The sequence below is a fragment of the Thermobia domestica genome, chromosome 9 (assembly GCF_964235325.1).
Source record: "Thermobia domestica chromosome 9, izTheDome1.hap1.1, whole genome shotgun sequence".
Taxonomy (NCBI): Eukaryota; Metazoa; Arthropoda; class Insecta; order Zygentoma; family Lepismatidae; genus Thermobia; species Thermobia domestica.
In genome coordinates, this window is record NC_137462.1 from 129,574,621 (window position 1) to 129,601,847 (window position 27,227).

At 34.1% G+C, this 27,227-nt stretch overlaps 2 protein-coding genes across 3 annotated transcripts; both read left to right on the forward strand.

Moving 5' to 3' along the window:
- The first annotated feature begins 493 nt into the window (after positions 1–493).
- On the forward strand, positions 494–11,534 carry LOC145695017 (uncharacterized). 2 transcript variants are annotated; one of them, XM_081771845.1, is made up of 3 exons: positions 494–1,725; positions 6,360–6,549; positions 11,098–11,534. In XM_081771845.1, the coding sequence occupies exons 1-3, from the start codon at positions 1,582–1,584 to the stop codon at positions 11,172–11,174; spliced, it is 411 nt and encodes a 136-aa protein (XP_081627971.1). In that variant the 5' UTR covers positions 494–1,581; the 3' UTR covers positions 11,175–11,534. The 2 variants fall into 2 exon arrangements, with proteins under 2 accessions (XP_081627971.1, XP_081627970.1); XM_081771844.1 differs by having other exon boundaries at positions 524–1,725; positions 11,022–11,534.
- A 4,093-nt stretch (positions 11,535–15,627) lies between these two features.
- On the forward strand, positions 15,628–26,837 carry LOC145694121 (uncharacterized). The gene is made up of 3 exons (XM_081770240.1): positions 15,628–15,908; positions 20,721–20,898; positions 26,506–26,837. Exons 1-3 carry the CDS (start codon positions 15,768–15,770, stop codon positions 26,724–26,726), a joined length of 540 nt encoding a protein of 179 aa, XP_081626366.1. The 5' UTR covers positions 15,628–15,767; the 3' UTR covers positions 26,727–26,837.
- Positions 26,838–27,227: the final 390 nt, after the last annotated feature.

The following is a 27,227-nucleotide window of genomic DNA, read 5'->3' on the forward strand; positions in this document are numbered from 1 at the left end:
ACTTACACTAAAATAAAAATGATGAGCAAAGCAACGTTTTATTATAAAATAATAAAATAATAATTATGACAGTTTCGGATATCTAACATATCCTTCTTCAGACACTATCGAAAATAAATGAAAATGTAGTATGAATCAGTTAGTTAATGAATGACGAAGTTAATAGTTTTCCAGACATACTACTCGCGGATTCGTGACTTCGTATGTACTGCCTCTCCTATGTTACACTGAGAAAAACCCTTATCCGGATATCGTTGTATTGTACAAATATACGGAATCTGTATGTTTACTACGGAAATTTGTACGGAGCATATGCTATCCGTATGCTACATATTTACTGCCTTTTCCCCGCTTAGACGTTACATCATGCCGCTTGCAGGATGTCTGACATCTGACAGCCTTCCGTATATTGCATACGTATATATTATATAATATCTGTATGTGAGATCATGACCTCCTATATGCAGTTTTTTCTTTCATACGGAAAGTACGTATAGATAGAACACGTTTTTAGTTATACGTCTGCTGCAAGAAGTTACGTATTGTCGTACAGGATTTAAGTATGCAACTTACGTTTTTAGGTATGCCGCATACGTTTTTAGGTATGTCGCATACGTTTTTCTTTGACCCCTCCTCACTTTCCTATTTGTAGAAAATGATTGTTGAAATTTACTAATAAGACCAATGGGATTCCTTGTAATTACAGCCCACATCAACACAAAGCAGCTGCCATATTTAACGGTAGCAAGCAGACAGTATTGTTAACTGGTTTACTTGCATGAATTAAATGCGATAGCAGGTATAACAAGTACGAATGTTAGTGTTGATCGAATATCGTGAGGCAATAGTGGAGCCACATGAGTCACACCTGTTAAGAAAGATAAACGTAACTCGAATGGATATAAATTGATGCGCTTCCTCTTATATATATATAACACAATCAAAAGCCATTTCGCAGACCATAGATTTTCGAACTTTGTAAGACTAGAGGATAATGTTATGTCGAAGACGCATGGAGGAATTTTAGGTGATCATATATTCCTCATATTTTCAATTCTACAAGAAGGAGAATTATGTAATAACAATTTTGTTTATTTGTTGGGCAATAACCCCTTAAAGGTTTTTCTTCTTTGCTGTGATCTAATTAAGGAGTATCTCTAGGTAACAATGTGGTACCCGTGAGTTCAACAGGTGATACCTTATACCATAAAATGTTGTAAATGTGACACTTTCTGTAAAAATGAATGAATGAATGAAAAGAAAAATGAGTGTACCAAAATATTTTCTCCAAATATAATGGAAGAAGAGTCACTATATCTTTCATGGGAAACTTCCCGAAAGGATAGTTTGAAGTAATTATTGTTATTGCTTCTCTCTCCCTATGACGCAATAAATATGTTGATCTTGAAAGCATTTCAAGGGCGTAATGTTAGCTATCAACGATGTTAGATCATAGTGATGTAAGTAATCGGGAAAAGCATGTGCTTATGACGTTTCTCCCTTTAAATTGGGGTAGTACTTCTATATTAGTGCACTCTATTTCTTTATGTCTTAGCAACTTTTAACAAAGACAGTTCAGAAATGAAAAGTAAAACTTGTTATTGTTTAATTGTATTGTTTCTTGCAAATTTAATGGGACAATGCGTACCTAATAGCCATGGGAATTATATGAATGAGAACCTAGGAAACAATGTAACTTCACAAGACGAAATTAACATTGAACAGGTAAGTGCCATTGTGATTCTATAACTTGAAACTAGATGACATTAGCTAACATTCATAAAATATGCACACAAACTCATAAGCATGCGCATTATATAAGCATATATATTCTACTATTTTTGTATACTAAATTAAAAGTACAAACCATAATTTTGTTTGATTCTGCCAGTGTTTGAGGATATTCATGGGCATCATGAATAATATCACATGAATCTTTTGCCCTCTTGGGAAAATCTCAACGGGCGTGGCCAAAAATTTGAATTCAGAAAACACCTGAAATATTCTTTGTAGGTTGTTATATAAAGCAGCGATTTCCAATCTTGTTTACCTGGTGGCACCTATTGAAACCATGCAGACTATACCAGCCTCTTTTCTAACTCTTTTTTTCGATCTCAGATTCATTATTGAATTCTCAAATGTGATATATTTCCGTCAGTAGTCCACCTTGCTAGCTCTTCACCAGGTTAGGAACCACTTATTTAAAGAATTGTTGTTATTGTTGTTGTCAGGTATAATTGGAAGTTATTTTTATCATAAGCAGCCTTTTTGTCAATGTTGTCAAATTTTGAGGTGAGTTTCAATCCCATAATAGGTAACATCAGAAGAACTAATAAAATAATATTAATAACAACTTAATTCAAAATGCATGATTTAGATTAACTTTCAAACTATTTCTCAGATGCACAAAGTATTTCTTTATAAGGTATTTGATACATTGTAACCCCTTTTGTATTACAGATAACTTACTTGAAACAAAAATTGTGATATAGTGGGTCTTACACAAATAACTATTTTAAGAATAATTTCACGAATTTAAAAATAAGATACAAAACACAGCATGAAAATTAAAAAAAGAAAACTTATGATGCACTATACTTTTTGTATCCATCTTTATTTTATTAATTTGTTATTTTATGTGCGCAGTGTGGTGTTTTAAATTTATATGCTTGACTTCTCGTTGGCACGTGAATCCAGGCAACGGGATAGTCTTCAAAGCTAATTCTGCTGCTAAATTTGGTTGGAAGGATTTGCTAAATAATCTTTTGTAATTTCCACTATCATTGGTTGAGACTGTACCGATATATATACTCCATGTATACTCCATTTATGGAGTATATATAGAACTCCATAAATAAGTTAACGAAGAATACTTTCAAATTGAAACCTTAGCACTGAGAATATAGGAAATTAAAATTATCTGACGTTTGTGAATGAGAGTTATTATGACTTGTACCGCTTGAATTCAGCACCAAATTGAACGTTGCAAGAATTTCTGACCGATGGACTTGTAATTTACTTTTGGTGAGAGTAAAAAAATTAAAACTGAATAGTTTGATCAGTTTATCATGTTTCCGTGTCTCCTGGGTCCCGTAGTTCCGAAATTAATGTTTCCAACTCTAAGGACGGTATCACAAATTGTGGAAATATATTAACAACCGAAAAAGAAAAGTGACTTTCGTGTCTTTCCAGAATTTTGTCAAGATTGTTCGGAAGTTCCTCTCGTCGTCAATCTCGTCTTAGTTTTTCTAAGCAGTAGTATTTTTACACCATGATTACGTAATCATTTGTATTTTATTTCTGAGTTTTATCTCATACATTTCTGTCCTTTACGCTAAAAAAAGTGATGAGAAATGAATGGTGATTACGAAATGAATGGTAAAAAGTCATAGATAAGATTCATGAACTAGACACGATTTGAACCCGCGACAGGCAGGTCTTGCGATCTCCGTAATTTCATAGGCCACTCGAACATAAATACAGGAGATATATCTATAAGTTGATATTCTTTTCACTAATATGTGTGTTCATTGTGTAGTTGAACACGTTGCAAGAATTGAGACTTTCTCGTCCCCAAAAGATGACATGAAAGTGATGTCTCGCCTTAGAAAATGTATTTTTCTGCTGTTGGAAGCGTTCTGTCTTGTCACGAAAACTCTGCTTTGTTTGTCGCATACCCTCCACCAGCAACGCTGGTCAAAACTACTTCTCCATATAATAGAGGTACCTGTGTGACATTACCTTAGTCTGAAGTGGCATGAATTGGCAGATTAATGCTTTCACCTGACATTGTGACGTCTCGACTACAAGATCAAAACACACAATGACACTCAAGGTCCAGTAAGATGGTCGACACTAGAAATGTCCACCAGATTAGAAATTCCTTCCAATTTCTCGCTGGCGCGAACATAGCAACTCATAGAATCAGCAGAGCATTATCATAGTAATTAGAAGCCGGATGTTAGGGAAAATGCCTATTTCTAGGTGTTCAGGAAATCACGGGCGTTCTTTGCTTCAATTTCAGCAAACTTTATTTTGCCTATTTTGCTTGTATTACTCTACTATTTATTGCCTATTCTCTGAATTTTTTGCTAACATAAGCGCTTCAAGAAAACTTGTTTCTATGGAGATTGCTGTCACTTCCAAGATGCGTGTTTAAGAATTAAAGCAACTTAAAAATATACTCGAGGTCTGGTTCCAACCTGATACATAGAAAGAATAATATGAGCGAGTTGAATGTGATAGGAACTCTCGAGATTGAAAATGTTGCAAGTGAATTTGATCCACGTTCTTTAAATATGTCCGATTACATCCGTGGAAATAAATGAAGCATTTCAGACTAAAAAAAAATGTCGATGTAAGACGTAATTCATCTGCAAGTAAAAAAATATCTTGTTATCATATGGAATCTCAATTAATGACTTTTTGTGATTTACTACCAAAAGGTATATTTTTGTATAATTTATCTACTGTTTTGAGGCTGACCATTAAGTTCTCTCTTCAAACTGTAGAGTTCTGTATTGCGATAATGTGATAATGTATGTTTAAATACAAGTTATGATTTGATTTCTATTTTTTATGTCATTGAGTGCTTATCTTTATTATTTTGACTTGTTATTGTTTATTTCTCTGCTTATTCTCCATGTTTTAGTGCCTAAATATCAGGTATCTAATAATAGTATTGTGTTACAGTTATAAACCTGAAAATTTATATGCTGAGCAAAGTTAGCTTTTTTGAGATGGCGTATTTTCATGATGTTGTAAAAAAAATCAGGGTAAAATCGGAAATTATCGATCTTTGGTTATTTGTGACTTTCTTATTTAATAATCAAACTTAAAGTGATACTACTCTATGGCTGTTGATTGCAATAGAGTAATAAGATCAAAGATAAAACTTGTTTCTCGGACGCTGAAAACTTGGCTGGGAAATTTTAACTCATCTACTCTATACCCCGGACCTGAAACCGTCAGACTATCATTTGTTTATGTCTCTGAGAAATTATCTGATTGTGGTTAAATTAGTTTGAAACGATGCAGGTAAAAACCGCTTTTCAAAATTTTTAACCCGAAACAACAGAACTTCTGTACTGACAGTATTATGGTGTTGTCGAAAAATTGGCACAAATCGAGTGTAGTATCTAAATGGAAAAAGAATGACCTTCCCATTCGATGCGGTGGAATAGCAATATGTTATTCCACTTACAATGGGGTCATTTTGATCCGCTTTCGGTGGCGCACGAAACGTTGAAGTTGACAAACAGCACAAAACAAGTATAACACAATACAACTGAAATTATTTCGAAATTGGATAAGCGGAATAGCCATGCTTTTCGGCACTTTGAGGCTCATTTTTTTTACCTACTTCCAATGTAGTAACTAACATGGAAGTAAGCGCACAAAACAGCACCAAACGAGCACAATACGATGGAAAAGGAATGATGTTCCCATTCATGGTGGCGAAACAGCTATGCTTTTTCGGCATTTGAGATAATTTTTTACCCACATCTGGTGGCGCACAAAACGTAGAAATAGGTGCACAAAACAGCTCAATAAAAAAAAAAAAGGAATTATCTCGAAATTCGATATGGCGGAATAGATTCACGCTATTCAGAATGCAGAAGTCAGTGAATACCATACGCTCAGTTTGAGAATACAACAAACGAGTTTTGTTTCACGTTGTGAGTCTACGGTTAGACATCTAAATACTGCGAACTCAATACTAAATCTAGAAGTACTATTAAATTTCTACAACTTCAGTTTCAGTAGAGATGCAGGTGAAGATATTATCTTCACTTGAAATGACGCTTTGTGCTATCCCTTACCGTTGTAGCTCTACGGCGATCGATGTTGAACAGAGGCGACATTTAGGGGGGCAGGAGGGGGCAATTGCCCCCCCCCAAGAGTTTGAGAAATACATATACTTCAATCGATTGTATATGATATACTGATATACTAGTGAAAGTCTTATGTCAGTGGTGCTCTTTCCCCCCTCAAGCAAAGTCTGAAATGACGCCCCTGATGTTGAAATCTTAAATTTTTAATTTTTTACCACATCCAGTTTGAATAGATGGTTGACGGATGAGATGCTGAATTGATTCCTGAAAACCGTTTCTCGATATCTCTTAACGTTTTGGCTCTGACTGATGGACCCATGGGTAAACAGGCAGGCAGACGGACATACCCGTTCTATAAGACTTCCGATACTTATGTATACCATAGTTTGAACATTTATAAACGGATGCTCCCTAGTATAAGACTCTCTACTATTTCAATATTAATAAATTTAGTACTACAGTATATGATGGAAATTACAATGTACGATATGCATTGATGCTAATGATCTGATCTTTTGTAATTAGGTTTCAGGTAACTGGATAACTTTAGTTGCAACAACATGGACAAGTGCCTGTTTAATATTGGAGATACAGGTTCATAACTCATCAAATGTACGTTTAAGTGAAATTTCACAAGGTGGTATTGGAGAAAGACGAACGGCTATTTGTAATTTAACAAATCCAAGTTACTGTTATGAAGAGAGTAAAGGATACGGTAAGCTATTGAATTAAAGCTATTAATTTCCTAAATGTAGAGAGAATGAGGGGAGAAAACTGTCATTAAAATCTTGCTCACATTTTTCTAATGATCAATTAATTACAATGAAATTATAGTAAATGGGGAACTTTAGAATGACATAATGTATGTGCTAATTTAAATGATATAATGTATGTGCTAATTTAAATGATATAATGTATGTGCTAATTTAAAATTAAGACACAAAACATTTTCCACAAGCTTCTGCACAAATTTGATAATACATACTTTCTTAAAGTCATGCTATTGAGCTTATGTCGAGTGTGATCATACAGTGGACGAGAAATTAACGTCCTGGAAAATACTCGTCAAACTACTCACGGATCTCAAGAGCAAAATGAGACATGTCATCATCTTGTTTACATATGAGATCATGGACGATATCTCACGTGGATGCAATATGCCGTATTTCACTTTCAACCATTATACAGCTATTGTTGTATGTTACTTGTATTAGACCTAGTAACATTGCAAACTGGTTGCGTGTCCTGTTACATCACACTTTGACTTTCATTCGATTATCAGCATTAATCACAGAATCTGTTTTTCCCAGTAGTGTATGATTGAAACGATTGATAGGTGGTGTGTTGTTTACCACGGTGTTGTTTGCTACAACTCGATTTTTGTGTTGTTTGCCACGATTTTGCCACAGTCTTTGCATTCCGATCTTATCAGATCTGATTATCGTGAAGATATGCACACACACTTGGAGTGAAAGGAAGGGTTGCCAGGCATTTTTGTTTTTGATTCCCTAAGACAAGTGGTAAGTGTTCTCGCCTTTAGAACGAAAAAGGTCTCATTAGACTCGCTGCTGAAATAGAACATTAAACTCCAAACAAATGAACACATAACATCATTACTATCACAATAACTTAGTAAATTGATAGCCCTATACTTGCATTTTCTCTTTTAACGGATTTCTTAATATCGTCTCCTGTTACATAACGTTAGGTTTTTCGTTATGCTACGCTACTAAAGAACTGGATTTCATATAATTTACTTAAGAAAAATGAAATGAAATATTTCCGTTTTACCTCTCACAATAATGCCTTATAAGCTAAAAGATATAATGATAATGATGAGAAAGAATAAAAAATAATGTATTGAAGAATGTGGGAGGAAACAGAAGAACCCCGAGAAAACTCACGCACACGGTGTTTGCCCACCACAAAGCCCATTTTGCGCAAGCTGAAATCTAACCAAAGACCCCAAGCACCAGAGATGAATGCTTTACTAGTGAGCCACCTTTGCCCCTACACGCTTAAGAAATGTATATGTATCAAAAGTGTTGTTCCGATATGGCATCTGATAGAAGAAATTAGGCCCACCACATATTTGTGATTAATAATATTTAGTCTAGGAATTAATTCGTGCGGTTGGTACGCACACATTGAAGCTGTAGTACAAACACAAAATACATAAATACCTTAAGAAAAATATTGTCCATCGCTAGCCACCACTTTCGCCCATCTGTCAGGCAATGTACGGATTCCGTGGCGAAAGAAGTCCTCATCCTTGGAAGCGATCCAGTCAGAGACCCATGTTTCGATATCTTCTGAAGAAGTAAACCGCTGTCCAATCAAATCGTTGTTCATGCAATCGAACAAGTAGTAGTCCGAAGGAGCAACGTCTGGTGAATACGGCGGGTGGTTTAAAACTTACCGTCCGACATTTTCTAAATAGGTTTTGACCGGTTTTGCGACATGTGGGCGAGCGTTATCATGTTGAACAATAAGTTTATCATGTCTGTTCTCCCATTCTGGTCGTGTTCTGGCCAGAGCTTGCTTCAAACGCATTAATTGTCGTCGATAACGTTCTCCATTCATAGTTTCACCCGGTTGCAGCAGCTCATAGTACACCACACCTTTCATATCCCACCATATGCACAGCATAACCTTTGCACAGTGAATATCTCGTTTTGGTTTTGATGGACCTGGTTCACCTGGTTTCACCCAGGCCTTTTTTCGTTTAGGGTTCTCGTAATGGATCCACTTCTCATCACCCGTAATAATTCGATGCAGAAACCCCTTTCTGCTCTGTCGTTGAAGCAGCAATTCGCAAATGGTTTTTCGTCTTTCAACGTCTCTGTCTTTCAATTCATATGGAACCCAATGTGACATCTTTTGAATCATTCCCATGGCTTTCAAGCGTTTGGAGACTGTTGTTTGATCAACGCTAATGCTGCTGCAAGTTGTTCCTGCGTTTGACACGAATCCTGCTCGAGCAATGCTGTCAATTCTTCGTCTTGAAATTTTTTTGGCTGTCCAGGTCGCTCTTGGTCTGCCAAGCCGAAATCACCACTTCTAAACCGTGCAAACCACTTCTGACACGTTCGCTCAGCTAGAGCATGGTCACCATACACTTCCACCAAAATACGATGACTTTCAGTCGCACTTTTCTGCATGTTAAAGTAATGCAGCAGGACACCCCGCAAAAACACTTCATCAGGCACAAATTGCGCCATGTTCACTTAACTACAAACTGGTGTTGTTGACGCTTTAATCCACTGCCCTATACTACGAACGATACGCGATGACAGGGGTTTGCAACACATGTGTGGATACACGGAACTGTGGGACGCTCCGTTCGTTGCGCCATCTCTTGTCCACCCGCACGAATTAATTCCTAGACCAAATAATAATAATAATAATAATAATAATAATAATAATAATAATAATAATAATAATAATAATAATAATATACACCTTATTTTATTAAAAACTAAAACTCCTATTATTATTTGTAGTAATAGTTGTTTTCAATGCATGAACGTAAATAAAACATTAAAAATGTTATTAAAACAAAACTATACTTCCGAAGATTATAAAAAGTTCTTATTTCACTAAGATCATTTATTTTTCTCAAATTTATAGACACCATATTTTAAAATATTTTCTGATAGCATGAAACAATAGCAAGCAAATATATATATAGAAAACCTCAATAAAAACAAACGTAAACGGAAGATCACACTTCAAACTGATGAAATTGAGATGATATTTCCTAGCATGACTATAATCACGTAACACTATCCATCTAATTTTTTTTCAAACCATGTTTAAATATAAATATATCTCAATAGAACCAGCCTATACAATCTCATTAAAACATAAATTAATAAGCAATCGAGTGCTGTCTAATGTCAAACCACCAAAAATATAAATCCACTAAAATGGCTTACGGTCAGTCAGAAATGGAAAATTCAGACATATTTAAATTTTAAGAATAAACTAAAACACTCCTAAAATCTCTTTGGAGAGAAATGTTTAATGAATACTCAGAACTAGGGTTACGAAATAGGAGCAATAACCCAATAACTGTATGTATTCTGTATTGTATGCATTCTGTTTTGAAATATAATAGATTTGATTGTTATAATATAGTCATCTGGCAACCCTCAACTTGTGAGTCGATTTTGTATAAATCTTCACGATTATGATATAAGAGAAATCAGAGAGAACAATATCTTGGCAAACAACACCAAAATCGAGTCGTGGCAAACAACACGTAATCGATTTATAAGCCCTTTGCTCACGTGCAAAAGTGATTTGCCAGTGACAACCGACCGCTATACAACGTACTGCGAGGTTAGTTGATCTTCCAAGTACGATGTTAAAACGTTGCGCCGTAGGTAAAATTAGACTTCTATTACTCAGAAAATTAATATGTTTTGTTTCATGAAAAATAATTAATATTAACAAAAAATTATAAATTATTTTCAATAGACACCATTTTCTACTTTTTCCGTTTAAATTTCACGGTTGATTAACATTGAAAGCAATATATTAATATTGACAAAACTGGAGAAAACGCTTGTTCTTTCACATTCATATGATAGGTGTTTCGTTACCACAAGTCTATCGAAGAACTGAACTTGCAATTTGTGTCTATCATCATCATATTCAAGAAATTCAATTCCGATGCATTTCACTATAGAATATTCAAAAAAAACATAGAATAAAGGAACAAAAAGAGGCAAGAATTTAAAACAAAATACATTATGTATTTTAATAATAGTGCTGAGTCCCGGACGACTTGCCCGTGTCTCAATTTAAAATATGTTTATACGCTAGACTATTCTGAAGCACTGGTAAAGTTATTCTTTATTTTTCTTAATTATTTTTATATCTTGATAAACAGTATAATATGTGTAATGTAAAAATTGGAATGAATAGGAGATGACACATTTATTCTTCCTGATACACCGGAGTCCGGGTCTGATATCGGAGTCCCTTCATGACTAAAAGGTTCGTTTTTGATGAATGTAGCGGTAACTACGCATTGAATTTCAAACCCTATTGGAAGTACATCTTGCTCACACTCGACTAGTAGTTTGAATCTCTATTATAAGATAGTGTATTATTGTTTGCATTTTACTTATTTATTTCAGAAATATAAGTTAAAAGGCTTCATTTGTTTTTCTTTTGCAGAATTTGGATTCAATATTGTGATGGCTGACCGACATAAATACATGATTTGTGATACAATTTATCCATTTTCTTACAGTAATACCATTAACGTTATCCAAACTGAAATATATATTCGACCAAGTGCATCATTTAGCCAACAGGATATACATTTAGTCAACGAAGCATTGAGCAATAAAGGAATCAAAATGAGGGAAATGCAATTGGTTTATGGAACAGGTTGTCATTATAATATATAGACGCAATAATGGAAACAGATGCAGTATTATTAAATATTAAACCTATAATATGACCAAGGAAACCACGAAACACACAGGATATGCCGACTAATATAGTATAACTTTGAATTATAGCAAAATATGACTGATGCATAGAATTAATATACACTCAGAACAAAATGGAGATTTGTACACACCAGTAGGAGTGCAATTGTGTATCTATGTACTATATAATATACCTTCATGTGTTATTGATGTATCTTTCTTTACGTAGGATAAAATTAAATGTAAGAAAATAGCATGTTGTATCATTATGTAATGTTTACGTTGTACTACCAATTATCGAACATTGCTGTTAATTAGAAAACATTTATTAAATATTCTATAGTAACCAGCTATTACAATAAGTGTCAATAAAACTTACAATAATAAGATTATAAACCGAAATGACATAATTGCACTGCATTCATATAAATTACAATTTAAATATATAATTATAAGGTCAAAGAAAAACTATTGTCTATGGATTAATATACGAGTATATAAAACTATACTTATCAGAGTATAAACACCTCATCTAGTTCCTTTCCAGGAAATAAAGTGTCAAGGCTGTTAATTTATTTTTGGATTAAAAATCCAATATATTTCAGGCAAAAAATTTCTTGTAGGTCTTATATTTGGAGAACTACATATAGCCAAACCCAAGCTATCACTTAAAAAAAAAAAAAAAAAGTACGAAAACTTGATTTAGGGGCAGTTCAAAACTTTTGTGGCCAATGACCCCAAAAAATCCAATGTATTTCGTTCAATCAAAAATTTTCTTGTACACCTTATATCTCGAGAACTACAAATAGTGTAGTCAAACACCAACTATCACTTAATTCAGTATGATGTGCTTATTCTGTAAAACGTACGAAAGCTCGATTTAGGGGCCGTGCAAAAATTTTGTGTCCCTTGATACAAAAATTAAGTGTTAACCAAGATCGCAATCTTTTGATGCATTTTTAGGATCATTCCTAAAATTCTTTTTAAATAATAGTTTAGTTCGCATCAGTTTTGGATTAGAATAAATAACGATTCAGGCCGAATTATAATTATCCTTTTGCAGAGCGCTGAAGCTGGGGTAAAGATGAATCTTGACTATTTTCTGACTGCAATACTTCCTTTCTTATCCAAGAATAAAAATTAGGTACGCAACGCATAAAATAAAATACAAACTAATAAGCAAAATTCAAGGGAAAGGAAGCGATAAACTCTTGTCTGTCTATCCCACTTAAAAGTTTTTATGTATCTTTTCCCTGGGTGAACAACAGGTCCTCTGAGAGAGTTTGTCCGCTACCAAATTCATAACTAACTCATATGAACAATAGGCAGAATTCAGGAGTAACGATAGAGGTAAAAGTACATCGCTGTTGCCAGGGTATAAAATCATATGAATACAGAAAAAAAAAATCTCTCGTTTTCCATTATGTACTACATTCTGTGTACTGAAGCAAAAGTTAGGAGACAGATAAGTAACGATAATGATAGAAATAGTGAATTAAGAATACTTATGATCAAGAAGAAGCGATACTAGAATCCTATCGTAACGCTTTAGTGTGCGTACGTAAGTACGTGCTTAAAACAATCAATTTGCAAATAACGTGAATATACGTTATGACAATAGCTTTCCTCGTAGCTATATCATTATCACACACGCCTTCTACACGCGAGAATCAGGTTCGATACTCTATTAGCGTTCATGTAATTCGAATGCCGCATTAAATTGTAGGTTTAAGTCTCATTTAGACTTAATATTGGAAAGAACGTTAAACTTAAAATCAAGCTTTATGTGTGCGTATATACGTGTGTTTGGTGGGGTGTACGGGGTGGGGTGGGATGTATAAGTGACTTTGTAATGTCCGTTGCTATCAATCCTGAAGCCACCTGAAACTTGGGCTTAAAAATGTCACCAGGACTGTCTCCAATCAGTTTAGCAATCCCAAAAATTATGTTCCGATCGTTTCTGAATTATTTTAGACGTAAAATTCTTCCCATCCACACACCTAGACTTGCCCCTCGATTAAACTTAGATTTAGTGTCATACCTCGGGAATACCACTAATCACCTCAGCGACTCTAATAGGTCTTACTCCCACACTACGGCATTGAATGTGTCACAATGCATCCCATCGACCTCGAAAGCTATGATTTTGACACTACTATCTCTCATTTCTTATTATTTTTGTAAATCATGTATGTACTGAGTTTATATTTCCTTCCAAAAGCACTGGGACATGTGTCCGTTTACTTTTAATGAGGAATTTATATATATACTGAGTCTCATGTTCCTAGTTTGGAAGGGGTTCGGAGATAGTAAATTTTTCTCATAAATGATAACCTTGCAGCTCAAAGCTTAGGATACACTTTTCAATACAATTGAAGTAATTAAAACCTAGTTCGGGGTAGGTAATAAATATATGTAAAAATTCATTTCCATCGGTTCAGTCGTTTCCCGTGATTCGATTGGCAACCAAGATCACTTTCGCTTTTGTGTAGTATAATAGATTAATTTATATACTTAAATTTCCGGGTATGGTCTGCATGGCCAATTTATACCAGAATTGGCAACAATTAACAGCAAACAGCAATAATAGATGATAATTGAAATGAAAGAAAATTTATATTTAAAGGTAACGTCCCGGCATTTGTCTGGTGACACTGAGGAAAAACACTGGGGAGACCTGAATCAGCATAGCCAGTCGCCAAATTCCAACTTGGGACCTTATGATTGCAAAGCAAGAAATAAACTACTAACCTATACTCGATTGCTTGCCCCCGATAACGTGTTACTGCACGAAGAAAAATTTAAAAGTTCATTTTTAAGGGAGCACTTTAGTTTGAGCTACTTGAAATTTGGTATGTATAGTAACTAATATGTGGTGAATCGAATAATATCAAAATTGAGCTATCAAAAAATACAGTAAAATGGCCTAAAACCCGTTCCCGATCAGTGTTTTCAGTTACTTAATGAATACTAGTTTTCAATGCCTCAAACTGTATATACCGTAGAATTTCTAATGCCTGATAATTATGACATTCAAACGAATAATATAGATATTAGTTTATCATTTAATAGTATTTTGCATGTGTTATATGACTTAATTTCTATATATGTACTTGATATAACTAAAACTAACTAACTAACCCTAGGGCCTATGGAACCCGGAGGTTCAATGCCGCGTTCACAAAAGCTCTCCACTGACTTCTACCCTTAGCTAACTGGATCCAGTTTCTACTTTGTATTCCTATATCTGCGAGATTCATCTTAATATTGTCCTCCCATCTGCGCCTAGGTCTTCCTAATGGTCGTTTTCCGACTGGTCTTCCAGTCAAGACTTTGAAAACGTTCCTACTTTGTTCCATCCTAGCTACATGACCTACCTACCTAAGCCTCCTAGACTTGATGACCCTAACAATGTTTGGTAAGCCGTATAAATTATGTAGTTCCTTGTTACGAAGTTTCCGCCATTCCTCATTCCCGTTCCTCTTGGGTCCGAATATTCGTCTCAGGATTTTGTTCTCAAATATTTTCAGTCTATGTTCTCCCTCAGAGTCAGTCGTTCTTTCAGAAAAAATGTTCCGGAGGGGGGGGGGGGGCACTCTTAATATTCTGGGGAAACACTGTTGGTAATATTCTATTTATTATTATATTATAGACGTATTATTTTGGTGTCCTCCGGGGGCACTCTCAGAGTTCCGGGGGGCAGTGTCCCCCCCAACAAAACGTCTGGAAGAAACACTGCTCAGAGTAAGCGACCATGTTTCACAACCATACAGAACAACAGGCATGATTGATACTTGATATGCTATAATTTATTTGTTATTACATAATATTATATATATATATATATATATATATATATATATATATATATATATATATATATATATATATATATATATATATTACCACTACCTCATATACTGTATATAGCTATGTAAGCCTAGTTCTCGAAACTTTTACGACTAAACTAGATGTTACATTTTTTTAAAAAAATCTTCATTAACGATCATAATTTTGTCTAACAACTCAGTTGATTGCTTGATTGGTTGGATTGGAGGTTAGTTAGTATTCTATTCAGAACCGAGGATATAAATAGTTTCCCAACCGGGAATTGAACCCAAAACCATGTGCAAGAAGTCTGTGTAGCTGTATTATAGCACTCCTCCAAATTTATGTTTTTTTTATAGTATATAGTACAACTATGGTGATATTGGAAACGAGATGGAACAAATATTACTTCGCAGTGGCGTAATAAGATTATCTCTTGCCTACGAGTGTCCCTATTTTACTTTATCACCGGAAGCCAATTATTAATTCTCGTGTGATATCTAGAATCAGCAAGACCAAACACAATGGATGATCCCAGCAACATCCATCCGTCCGTTTCTTGCTTACAGAGAAACAAACAAAGGGACAACAACAATTGTGTGAACTCTATACGTAGTTTTAGAGACAACAACATTGTTTGTTATAATATCAGGAAATTATGGTAACACTTAAATTTGTCATTATCACAGTTCATTTTCTTGTTCTTTGTAATGCATTATCTATTGAGAAACGAGCAACCTCACAAAAGAATCAAAAGTGTCCGCATTTCATTCTGCGAGATGTTTTCAATATTAACGAGGTAAGTGTTAACTGTGAAGATTATTTTTGCTCTTTCAAAATGTAGCTACAAATGATCTTAACGATGATGAGTAAACAGGTCATATTTATTTTCCCTCCATGAATTTATAAGGGGGATTATTTTCTTTTTCTTTAAAATGAACTAGAATTTTAATTATATAACTGTACCGATTTTTTAAGTCTAATTGAAGGTTCTTTGTTAGTTCTTTCAAAATAAATTTGCGTTATATTCCTTAAACGCTATTATTAATAGTTAGAATTTAAAAAATAATTTTCACGAATTTTCACGAAGTAATGGAAAATAGATGTGAAGAAGAAGTCAGCAAAATCAAATCAGTAAAATTCCAGTTCATTTGAAAGAAAATAGAATAATAGTATTCTTCATTTAAATCAATGAACTTTAGTAAATAAAGATGGCGCGGGTATTCCACAGCGTTAAGGATCCTCTATTCTATATCAGCAAGAGGAAACACTACCGGTAATAACAGAAAGAGAAGCATCAGTCCAGTAAAATTAGACTTTAACTTGGAAAAAATATCCGAACAGTCTAGATATTTGTGGAGGTCTTTATTTTGATGTCTCCAGCATATTATGAAAAGATTATCGTTGATATAAACCTTGGGATTTTGTTTTAGGAGAGAGGGTAAAATGGAGAACAATGTTTTTTTTTCTAACACTTGTCTTGAAAATTATCCATTTTGAGGGAAATAGTTATGAGAAAGATTCTACACAAAAATGATCCATAAATTTTCCTTTTCTTTTTCTTTTTCTTTGACTTTTTTTCGTTTTTGTGGAATCAATCATTTCAAAGATTTAAACTTAATTTCATCTGAACAGAAATAGAGCCCATTTTATAATTTTATATATAAAAATGAATGTCTGTCCGGTAGACAATTCCAAGCAATTTGCTCCACATAGTTCTAAATAGCGTTAACGAAGAAATCATAGTTTAAAATATATAGTAGTCTATTTAAAATCTTTTGATGCGTATCCTATATAGAAAACATAGGGGACTTTAAGGAGAAGAGAAGGTTCATTTTATACATAAAAAAATGTGAGTTTGTTTGTTTGTCTGTGCAGTAAACTTCCGTCGTGTGGAAGTATGCCACACTGTTTACTTGGCATACTTCCATCGAAGACATCAGTGTTTGGAAGAGACCGTAGACTATTTGGATATCTTTTATATAGCCCTAAGGAAGGAGAAGGGGGCTCAAAGAGGAGAAGGTGGTTTAAGATCTATGTCAAAAATAAAGTATCTTACGAACTTCTTACGGTAGAAAGATGAAGCTCGGTTTGTAAACTCATTACTAGCAACAAGTGGACTTACACATATGATTTGAAATCTAAACAAGAAAAATATAGTGTGAGTAAGACACTCTTAACACTAAAGGGTTTGGAAGTATGTCAAGTAACTTTTCCCCAAATGTGCGTATCTTAAAACTAACTTCATCCTTGTTTTCCTGATTAAATTCTTGCCCGAAAGTATGTATCATATTACCCTATTCCCATTTTAAAAAAACTTGACCTTAATTGAAAATGGCGGATTTCAAGATGGCTGGCGTCAAGGGCATACCTGCCATACGACTTACCCCTAGGCCTTATATGTATCTACATGGTTTTTCTTTCATTAACACTCCGTTTACAAAGGGTAGTAAGGAACTTCTGAAGTAATCTCTAATAACATCACAACTCTTAAAAAATATTTAAAAAAAACAGAAAACATGTACCATGGCAAAAATTTCTGTCATCACAAATAGGCCTAATGTATACATGCCCTCTATCAGAAACCAAAATTTCATTGAAATCAGAGCCGGACACCTGGGTGATGTGATGTCGCTTGTTAGTTCTCGAAGTCACTGAGATGAATAGTGACAATCCGTTTAAGTCCGTTTAAGTCTTAGTTCAGCCCTATAACTGTCCAAAATGATCGAAGTTAGTGTCGAATCAACACGGAGGAGAGAAGTGGACTATTTTATTTAAGACAAGTGAATTTCCCCGTCTAAAATACCAATTTTTCAATTTCGAACATTATTTTTACTCTCGGTAATTATTTCTTCAGAGATTTTGCTTTCTCAATTTAAGAAACTTTATCCTATTTATTTTCAGATATAATTCAAAAGATTGATTTTAAGTTTTAAAAAATCGCAAGAATCTTTTCATGTAGAATTTCCTTAAACTACAACTTTTCTTATAACTATTTTTGTGGAAAAATTGATAACTCTCAAAAAAGTAGAATCTCCCCTTTTCCCTAAGAAAAAAAAATACGATTCAATTCAAGGGTAATTTTTAAACTATGCTTTGGATATCGAAATAAAATCACCAACAAAAATCCACTTTGTTCGGAATTTTTGCGGTTTTGCGTTTTCTTTCTTTCCTTCTTTCTTTCTTTTTCTTTTTCTTTCTTTCTTTCTTTCTTTCTTTCTTCTTCTTTCTTTTTTTCTCTTTCTTTGTCTAATTTTCATGGATTATATTAGTTTAAGAAGACTTAATTTAAAGTTTCTGTTTGAACATACGAAGACATAAAATCGAAAACAATTATCCATGTTGGAGGTTATTAATCAATATTATGTCAAGTGTAACATGTTTATATGTTGATTTGAAAGTGTTACTTAAGAAGATTTGAACTTTTTTTTTCATTAGGATCACACACAATGTGACTTAAAATATTGTAATGTCAGTACATACGTGTATTCGTCCATTACTACCAGGGCTGGATTAAGGGAGGGGCTTAGGGGGTTATAGCCCCAGGCCTCCAAGTGGACAGGGGCCTCCACCCTGATCAAAATCTCAACTGGCTATCTAAAAAGAATCATGACGATACAATCATCATCATAAAATAAAATATGATCAAAAATGTGAAACATATTCCCTTAATTCTTCTACTGTACTTTCCTAGAAATGTATTAGGTGAAATCAGCAAGAGCCACATAGCCCCGGGCCTCCAAATGGGTTAATCCAGCCTTGATTACTCCACACAACAACCTTTTAACGTTTTTTTCTTTTTTAATTGTCTTTTGCAATGAATATCTACATAGTTATTATCTCGGCTTAGTTTGTTGATGAAGTCACACTGTTAGGATTCTAAAGGGTAAGGTAACTTAACATCCGTCCATTCAGGGGCGAATCCATGACGGACTTCTGGGGGGATGGTGGGTTGTAATACTGCTATTTAGAGCTAGTTTTAAGAGCTCCAAACTCTAAGATGGGTTTTATTGAGCTGAGCGAAGCGAAGCTCTTATACTCGGGTTAGCCGTTTGGTTGTCCGCGAACTCCCCCTAGACCGTTTGGCCGATCTCAACCAAACTTAGCACGCTGATAGAGTATGTCGTGCTGAGTGACAACATAGGTCGAAATCAAAAATCCGATGTACCATCGAGGAATAATCACCGAAAAACGCTTACTCCTAGACCGTTTGGCCGATCTCAACCAAACTTAGCACGCTGATAGAGTATGTCGTGCTGAGTGACAACATAGGTTGAAATCAAAAATCCGATGTACCATCGAGGAATAATCACCGAAAAACGCTTCCTGATTACGTAGTTTAAGCTCGCTCAGCTCATTTCATTGCAATCGGGTATATCCATTGCATTCCTAGTTTATATATAAAATAAGAATTGTTCCTCTTCTGGGAGGGGGGCGATCGCCCCCCCCCTGGATCTGCCCCTGCGTCCATTAGTCCTCACTTTGACTCTTGAACAAAGATGGACTCTTTAAATTCTGTTTTTCAATAGATACTTGGAGTGATTATCTCAGCTGAATTCGTTAATTGAGTCAATCTGTTAATAAACTTAACGGGTAACGGTGACTTACGCTCGTCTGTTACGTCATCCGATATGTCTTGAACGAAAGAGAATTTTTAAATTTTGTTTTCTATAACAGATAATTGGAGCGATTATCATACCATAAGTTAATGAAGTTAATCCGTTAACTTCTTAAAGGATAATGATAATTTTAACGTTAGTTATCCGTATCTCATTTTCTACTGTTGAAAAAAAAAAATAGTAGAAGTTACACATCTACCTGTTAGGTGACAACAAACACCCTCCAAAAGCTGACATCTACCGGACGAAATTGAAAGTTCTAGTGTGTAATCCTTTTTCACTATGTACCGGAGTCAGTATTCGTATTTGAGAGAAATGTCCCTACGCTCTAGAAATTTTGTAGGCAATTTTAGCAAATAAAAGAAACTTTTTTTTTCGATAAATCATGAAAATGCAGGGAAATTCTTGCGCTGCGTGACTGACCAATATAAATGGTTACATTTTTCTTTGTTCTTTAGAAATAAACTAATACAATAGAAATAGTTTGGGTATGTGTGTAGCGGATCAGTGTATCTGTTCAAAGTAGTATAATTTGCATCCATTGCAGGATAATTCAATTCCGGTTTTAACGTTGATTGCTATACATTGAAAACGATAATACATAGCGAGAGGCGGTTCTCTAGAATCAATTAAGTGTTTTATTTTGTCTCCAGTACAATATCTCTACTAAAACCGGAAGAGTTAATAAATCTACTACCACTTCTTGCTTCAATATTAGCTGAGAAAATATCACGGCATAAAAACCAAATTTCTTTACACGGTGTACACTTGACTAACACTTGTTTACCTGCTTTTCCATAATATCTTTGTAGAAATGGGGTTAAAACTCAACGCGTAAAAGTCTACTTGAAAATGGGGTAGATACTTCCCTCGTGTACGCCACCAATGGATAATGAAATAAGGAATTTTAAGTTAAAACTGTATTAGTTTACTATTTTTAAAAAGATAAAAAGAAAGAGTGTTACATATTATATTATTTTATTTATTTTTAGATCGAAGGAACATGGAATTTACAAGCTGTGACTTCCTCTTTTCCGCCATGCTTTTCACTATCTATTTCGAGAATCAACACTAGAACAGTATTGCTGGAAGGTCTCGTAAGAGGGAAAAATTCAATTAAAATTATTTGTCAAGTAGCTGGACCTGGATCACTTGTATGTCCAAATGAAAGTAAGTAGACACTTTCCATTTTATTTATTCTTACTCAAATACGAAAATTCATACAAAATTGATTTAGGATTTAAAAATTAGATTTCTGGATTGAAATCTACGACCAATGTTAGCCCCTTCACATATGAAGGATAATGTCCCTCGGCGATCACACTATCCGAGGAAAGATAAGGAAGAAAGAATTGGGGAAGAAAAGAAGCTGCCTGGAACCTATATGTTAGGTACGATCCCGGCATTTGCCTGGTGTGAATGAGATGAAACCCAGGGAAACCTCACTCAGAATGGCTGGCTTGAAAAAGTTTTCACACCTTTTTGGCCGAGTGTTCCCACTTGGAATCAAACCCGGGACCGCTCGCACCAAAGACGAGGGCGTTAGCTGAGCTACGCAAGACCACCTCATACAAAATTAAATACTATTATAAATTTAAGAATTAATCTTTTTACAAAACGTATATTTTAGAGCTAGTGAAATAATAAGCACGTCATTTAACAACAATAAATAAATTCAAACGATAATATATAAATGATTATAGAATGAATTATAAAAAGCTTAAATCAGTTATTGCAGAATGTCTATAAAAAATACTATAATACGGCTCCAAAGTTGCGCATTGTGCTGTAGCCAGTGGCGTATTTAAGGCGGCTTCCGGGCTTAAGGCCCCGAAATTGTATTTACTATGTTAAAGTAAATGAAATATTTTGGAGAATTTTCACATTTCCAGGAACAAAGTTAGCCAAGCCCCTCAGAAACAAAATCGTAAATACGCCACTGGCTACAACTATGAGCTTAATTTGAGTTCAACATGTTGGTTTTCCCAAAACAGGTACAAATATTTCTTATACCACCATTTTTAAGTGCTATTTGAAAATTGAAGTATTAAAACAGGATATTATTAAACTAACTGTACACAAGGTGAAATAGAATAAAAAAAAAATATTCCTGTAAGCCTTAAAAATTCTGTTCTATAGTTTGGTTCTAATTTCGTATTTGTACATTGAAAATAACACAAGCAATTAGTGTAAATGACTATTTTTATTTTGGAAGGTACGTCAAAATCTGATTTGCCTTTTCTGAAAATAATGTTAGATATACGAACATTGCTTGGAAAATGAAAAAAATGTAAAGGGAAACGATATTTCACATCAAAATTTGGAAATTTCTGTTATAGTACATTCACTTTTCCATAACATATTAAACTACTTGCAATAGAAAAAAATATTATTACGCATTGAAATGAAAGAAGTGGTTGTGCGAAGTGGTATGACGTTTTTAATTTGATCGTCATGAGGTTATGTTATTCATGCTAAAGGAATGGATGATATATGATGATAGTAGAATTGTTGATACCAGGTAGTGGAAGGAAAGGCGAAAATTGGAGAAAAATACTGGGACTCATCATGATCAAACTACTATCCCTTTCAACAGAAATGTCTTCTACCACTGAACTGTCGCTCCCTTAAAATACCTGCAGACTCCAGACATTTATATCTTGAGATGATGAAAAGTCAAGTTGACTATTGGCGGACATATGATACGTCAGAGTCGTTTTTTTAAATAAACATACAGAGTAATATAAAAAAAAAGTAACCCAATTAAAATCATAAACTTTTCAGCCCTGCACTTCAGCTGATAACAGGGATAGACCAAATACACTGTAAAAGGGGAAGGGGAGTAAGAATGCGTACCTTTACCTACGAATTTTTGACACAACCATGTTACTGCAATGTTATACTATGATGTTACATTGTAATGTTCCTCTCCTAACCTCTAGGGTCTTTCACAACAGCATATCTCAAAAGGGCCATTTTTGAGTTTTGCCACTTATCCATTAAAGAAGCGATATATCAAAAACATTGTATGAAAGTTCTGCAGAATACACAGTAGTTACTATTAATTTAACACGTTTTAACATGCGAACAAACAACAGCCGTTTAATTACACTTTCGATAAAGCAAAAAAATATCGAATTGAGTTTCAAATCCGTTTAACCAATAATGATGAAAAGTTTGTCAAAAAAAAAAAAAAAAAAAAAAAAAAGCAGCTTTGAGAGGAAGAGAGCAATTATATTAGAAAAATGAGAGCAAAACTTGAAAACTGCTAGAAATGGCATTTTGTCTTATGTAAATGTATTTTAGGCGGAAGCTCTGACTTCTAAATCCCCTTTGAATTCTGCCTTTCAAAAAAACCTTTATATATGAGGAAGGAGCGGAAAAATCTTTCTAATAGGGGTCCGTTATTATTTTCCAACTCTGAGGTTTGTTGCTATTAAGAAGAATGACATGCGATAAGTTATACAAAAGTGAAAAGGTATTTGCCAGGATATCTGGTAGAAGGCAAGCTACAATAAATTAACAAATAGTTGTTTTTGATTTGCCAAACTGGAAAATACTGTAACAATAAATGTTTGTCTCTGATTGGTCGAACAGTACCGACGGCACTTAAAGGAAACTTGAATCTTAAAATTTGGTTTTAACATTTTTGGGTTAGATCTAGCTCGAAATATATTCAAATTTCACATGAATAAATTTACGAGCAATAGAAGCACTTATCGTGCATAAAATTATTCAAGCTGAAATAAAACACTTTAAAATATATTTTTTTTAACAAAACACCTCCAGAAAAATAAATACGAGCAGAATCAAATTATGTTTCCTCTAATACTTCACACAAAGCCTACACGTATTTCCTTTAACCAACTCTTAACGTGCTACTAGCATCACTACTTCACAATATCCAGATACTTTAAAACAAATCGGAAATTTAAAATCAGTTTTAAAAATGTCCACCTTTAGAAAGGAATGAACAAAACTAGTTGAAGATAAAGAGAATGCTATTTCAAAAACTTTCTTGAATTTGCACTTTTTTGTGTGTGTCATTTGTCCTTGATTCAGATTGAGCCAACAAGATCTTCACCTTCAGAATATTACTTAACAATTTTAGAGGAATACTCACGAAGGGAAAACACCACGGAGATCAAACCCCACGAAGGGAAAAACTCACGCTACGATCTCGTAGTTTGTAATTAAAGCTTATATATACGCATATATCTTGTTATTTCATCTCATAAATACGAAAGGGAATTTATTCTTCAGTGACCGCTGAATAAAAAGTTGTTATACTTATTCTCAAGGTTGTTGATTTAAGTCATGCAAACGTTTGAACTGATTTCCCCTTACCCTATGTTTAATTATGTTCCCACCTACTTTCTTTGTCTTACATTTCAAACTTTTGTTGCCTCTTACATAGCGACAAATCTATTGCACTTCCAATGCTATTCTACGTGCGCAATGTTCTACTATGATTGGAGTTATGGTTGCCCACGAACGGAGACAGAGCTCTTCCAATAGATAGGCGACAGAGACACTTTTTGAAACAGAACAACACTTTTACGTGTCGTCTTTTCAAAACGAAGTAGCTTCAACTTCAATCTCGTAGACAATTATATTCGAGATGATCATGAACCTCACAATTTTCTTTTGCCAACTTTATTAGTGTCCAAAATTTAGTAGCAATTTATTTAGAGTCTAGGTTCTATTTCGCTTCAATTGCTCACCGCGACGTTCCATAGACGTGTGTTTGTGCGATTTTTAAGTAGGAGTACAATAATATCTTGCGTAACACGGTTTTGAACAGCGTGTGGTTCCCTCTACCGCGGTTATTATTATTACACATATTTATGAGTTGGTGATGTGCCTGTCAAATCATTTTTTCTTAAATAAAATAAAACCAGTTAAGTAGCACGTATGTATGTATAATACTGCGAAATCGAGTCGGCTAATGATTTGTGATATGATGATGTTAAGTATCGATACAATGGAAGGATGGGAGCGAGCTGGGTGCGGTAGAAGTTCCCGGTTCGATACCAGATTATGTTAGTTTGTGGTATACAACATCGTGTCCGTGGGTTTTCTCAATGTTCTTATGTCTTCTACCACGTTCTCATTCCATTAATTCAATTCAAAATCATCCGATTTCATTAATCGTCCTTCTCCTTTAGCCTACAGGTCATAAACACCGGTCGTAAAACCAAAAGATTTCCTTTTTCATTTGGAATTCAAGAAATGTTACAGTACTTTGCTTTTAACGTTTTCATGAATTTACAGGATATTCTGTATGTATATACTGAATATTTGCTTTTTATCCTAAATTTCTCAATTTCTGTGATGAACAAACTTAATTAAAATTCATTGCTTATAGACCTCGAAGACTACTGTTTTGCATAGAGAAAATACACGGTACTGCATTATTTTGAACAGCTTTTGTGCATTTGTTTTCCGGGAAAACGCACTCTACAATCTGCAACAAATATTATCATACTTTCTATCAAGTGCTGAGATCGCATATATCAAATTTGAGATCTCGTTTATATAGTTTATTTCCATCGAAATTACGTAATTTTAAGTTTCATCTCCATCTATGTCAAATCTTTAAATGAAAATAGTGTTGATGCAGTGCGAATATAGGTACAACATGAAAAGAATTAAAACCTAGCCTTTTGTTACTGTAAAAACATAATCTTTTTAAATAACTAAGAGGGATAAAATTATTATAAGGCATAAATGGCAGATACAATTGATTACAGGTAACCTAATTTTTTAGCACGTAGATTTAATTCCTTGCCCATAGGTACGTTGAATGTATTTCGAACCCAGGAACTCCTAGCGGCGCCCGAAAATCTAGCAAACCTTTGATATGGCAGTTGCTTATTAGCAGTCAGCTGCTGTAGGCCAAACAGTTTCTCCGAAATATATTTTGTTTGAAAAATCACCAAAACGTGTACCGTAAACGGTTGTAGGACTTTATTGTGAACTATTGCGGTGGTGAGATTTAGGAAAGTAAGTTAAGTCGACCCAGAATAACGTCAAAATAGCAATATTGAAGTTCCTCTTATGCTTAACTTTTAAGTATTTTTTTTTCTTATGCACTTCCAGAAACACTAATATCTCTCTTAAACTTAAAACCTAGCTAGTTACAAGATAATATCAGATAGTTGCGGGTTTGAAGACTCTGAAATGTTGTGATATCGTACTCTGTAATTTCTAATTCGTATTCAATTTTTTTTAATTAATGTTGTATAAATCAACAACTTTTTGTCTGTATTCCTACTGATATTATATTTAATTATCTATGATAAACAATAAACACTTTCTGAAGTTTATTCAAACTTGCAATATATATATTTAAAAAATAGTACTAATAACACATGTTTAAAACTCAAAATTTATTAATTTTTATTTTATTTATGCACGCCACAATTGTCTCTTATGAAAAAGTACCCAAATATTGGTTTAAAACCTCTTTAATCATTCTTCTTGAAGGATCGGTGCTAGCCTACCTTTTAAAATTATTTTGCTTTTTTTTTTTTTTTCAATATAGTACAAATCAACTTTGTTTCATTTTCTTCCCGAATCAATTTTCTTACAGAACAAAGACAATATTAACATCTGTGATATGCAACAATATTACTGTATTTAAGTATGTTTATTTTCTTCAAACTTATTTTAATATTTCATGTACCCAGTCATTAATATTTTATGTTGCAAAGAAGTGTAATCTAGTTCATATGAGACATTGACAGAAATATATATAGATGAAATGTCTTACAGGTACCCAGTTTAGAATAGTGAAGACTAATCCACGAAGCTATATGGTTGCGAGTTATTGCAAACTGAATGCCGATGGTACAGATGAGGATATTTGGACGGGTATCTTCACCCGCAATGAAGCAGTCGTAACAAATGCAGAAAAACGACAAATAAACAATGTACTTCGCAACGCAGGTATCAGCACAGACTCGTTTCAAAGTAATATTGCACAATATTGCTAATAATATCAATAATTTGTCATTCAAATATAATCTCGGAGTATTTCATGTGATATTCTAAATGTTTCAGTAATACAATACTTGTAAAGCTAATAAAGTTCAATTTCTTTTTTTCACATGTTTATTATTGTTATTATAAAATAGCGCAATTAACATTCTAACAATCAGCAAATTTAACATTGTGATTTTACAGAGCGATCAAAGTGTCATACTAAAAATAATGGTGTGGGTGACGAGAAGTCTGGTAATTAAGGTAAAAACTTACAATGCAGTACCACAGCAACAAAATGTACACATTGGAGGAAAGAAGTTTTATTCTGGAAGAGTATACATTAGGAGTTTGATTTACGAAACATGCCGGCAGACAATGCAGAGGTTTATCCAGGGAAGGAATCTCTGAATAGATCAACCATTAAGGATATCTAACATAAATTCAAGGAAGCTCAATGTACCAACTCCCCCCCCCCCTCAAACGGCTGACCGATGGCTCTGACCGAAGACAAA

What these genes read in the sequence shown, in the direction of transcription:
- LOC145695017 (XM_081771844.1), top strand. Translation starts at nt 1,582, where the DNA reads ATGAAAAGTAAAACTTGTTATTGTTTAATTGTATTGTTTCTTGCAAAT. An exon ending in ACGAAATTAACATTGAACAG is followed by an intron (nt 1,726 to 6,359) that starts GTAAGTGCCATT and finishes TTTTGTAATTAG; the next exon opens with GTTTCAGGTAACTGGATAAC. An exon ending in TGAAGAGAGTAAAGGATACG is followed by an intron (nt 6,550 to 11,021) that starts GTAAGCTATTGA and finishes TTTCTTTTGCAG; the next exon opens with AATTTGGATTCAATATTGTG.
- LOC145694121 (XM_081770240.1), top strand. Translation starts at nt 15,768, where the DNA reads ATGGTAACACTTAAATTTGTCATTATCACAGTTCATTTTCTTGTTCTT. An exon ending in ATGTTTTCAATATTAACGAG is followed by an intron (nt 15,909 to 20,720) that starts GTAAGTGTTAAC and finishes ATTTATTTTTAG; the next exon opens with ATCGAAGGAACATGGAATTT. An exon ending in ACTTGTATGTCCAAATGAAA is followed by an intron (nt 20,899 to 26,505) that starts GTAAGTAGACAC and finishes AATGTCTTACAG; the next exon opens with GTACCCAGTTTAGAATAGTG.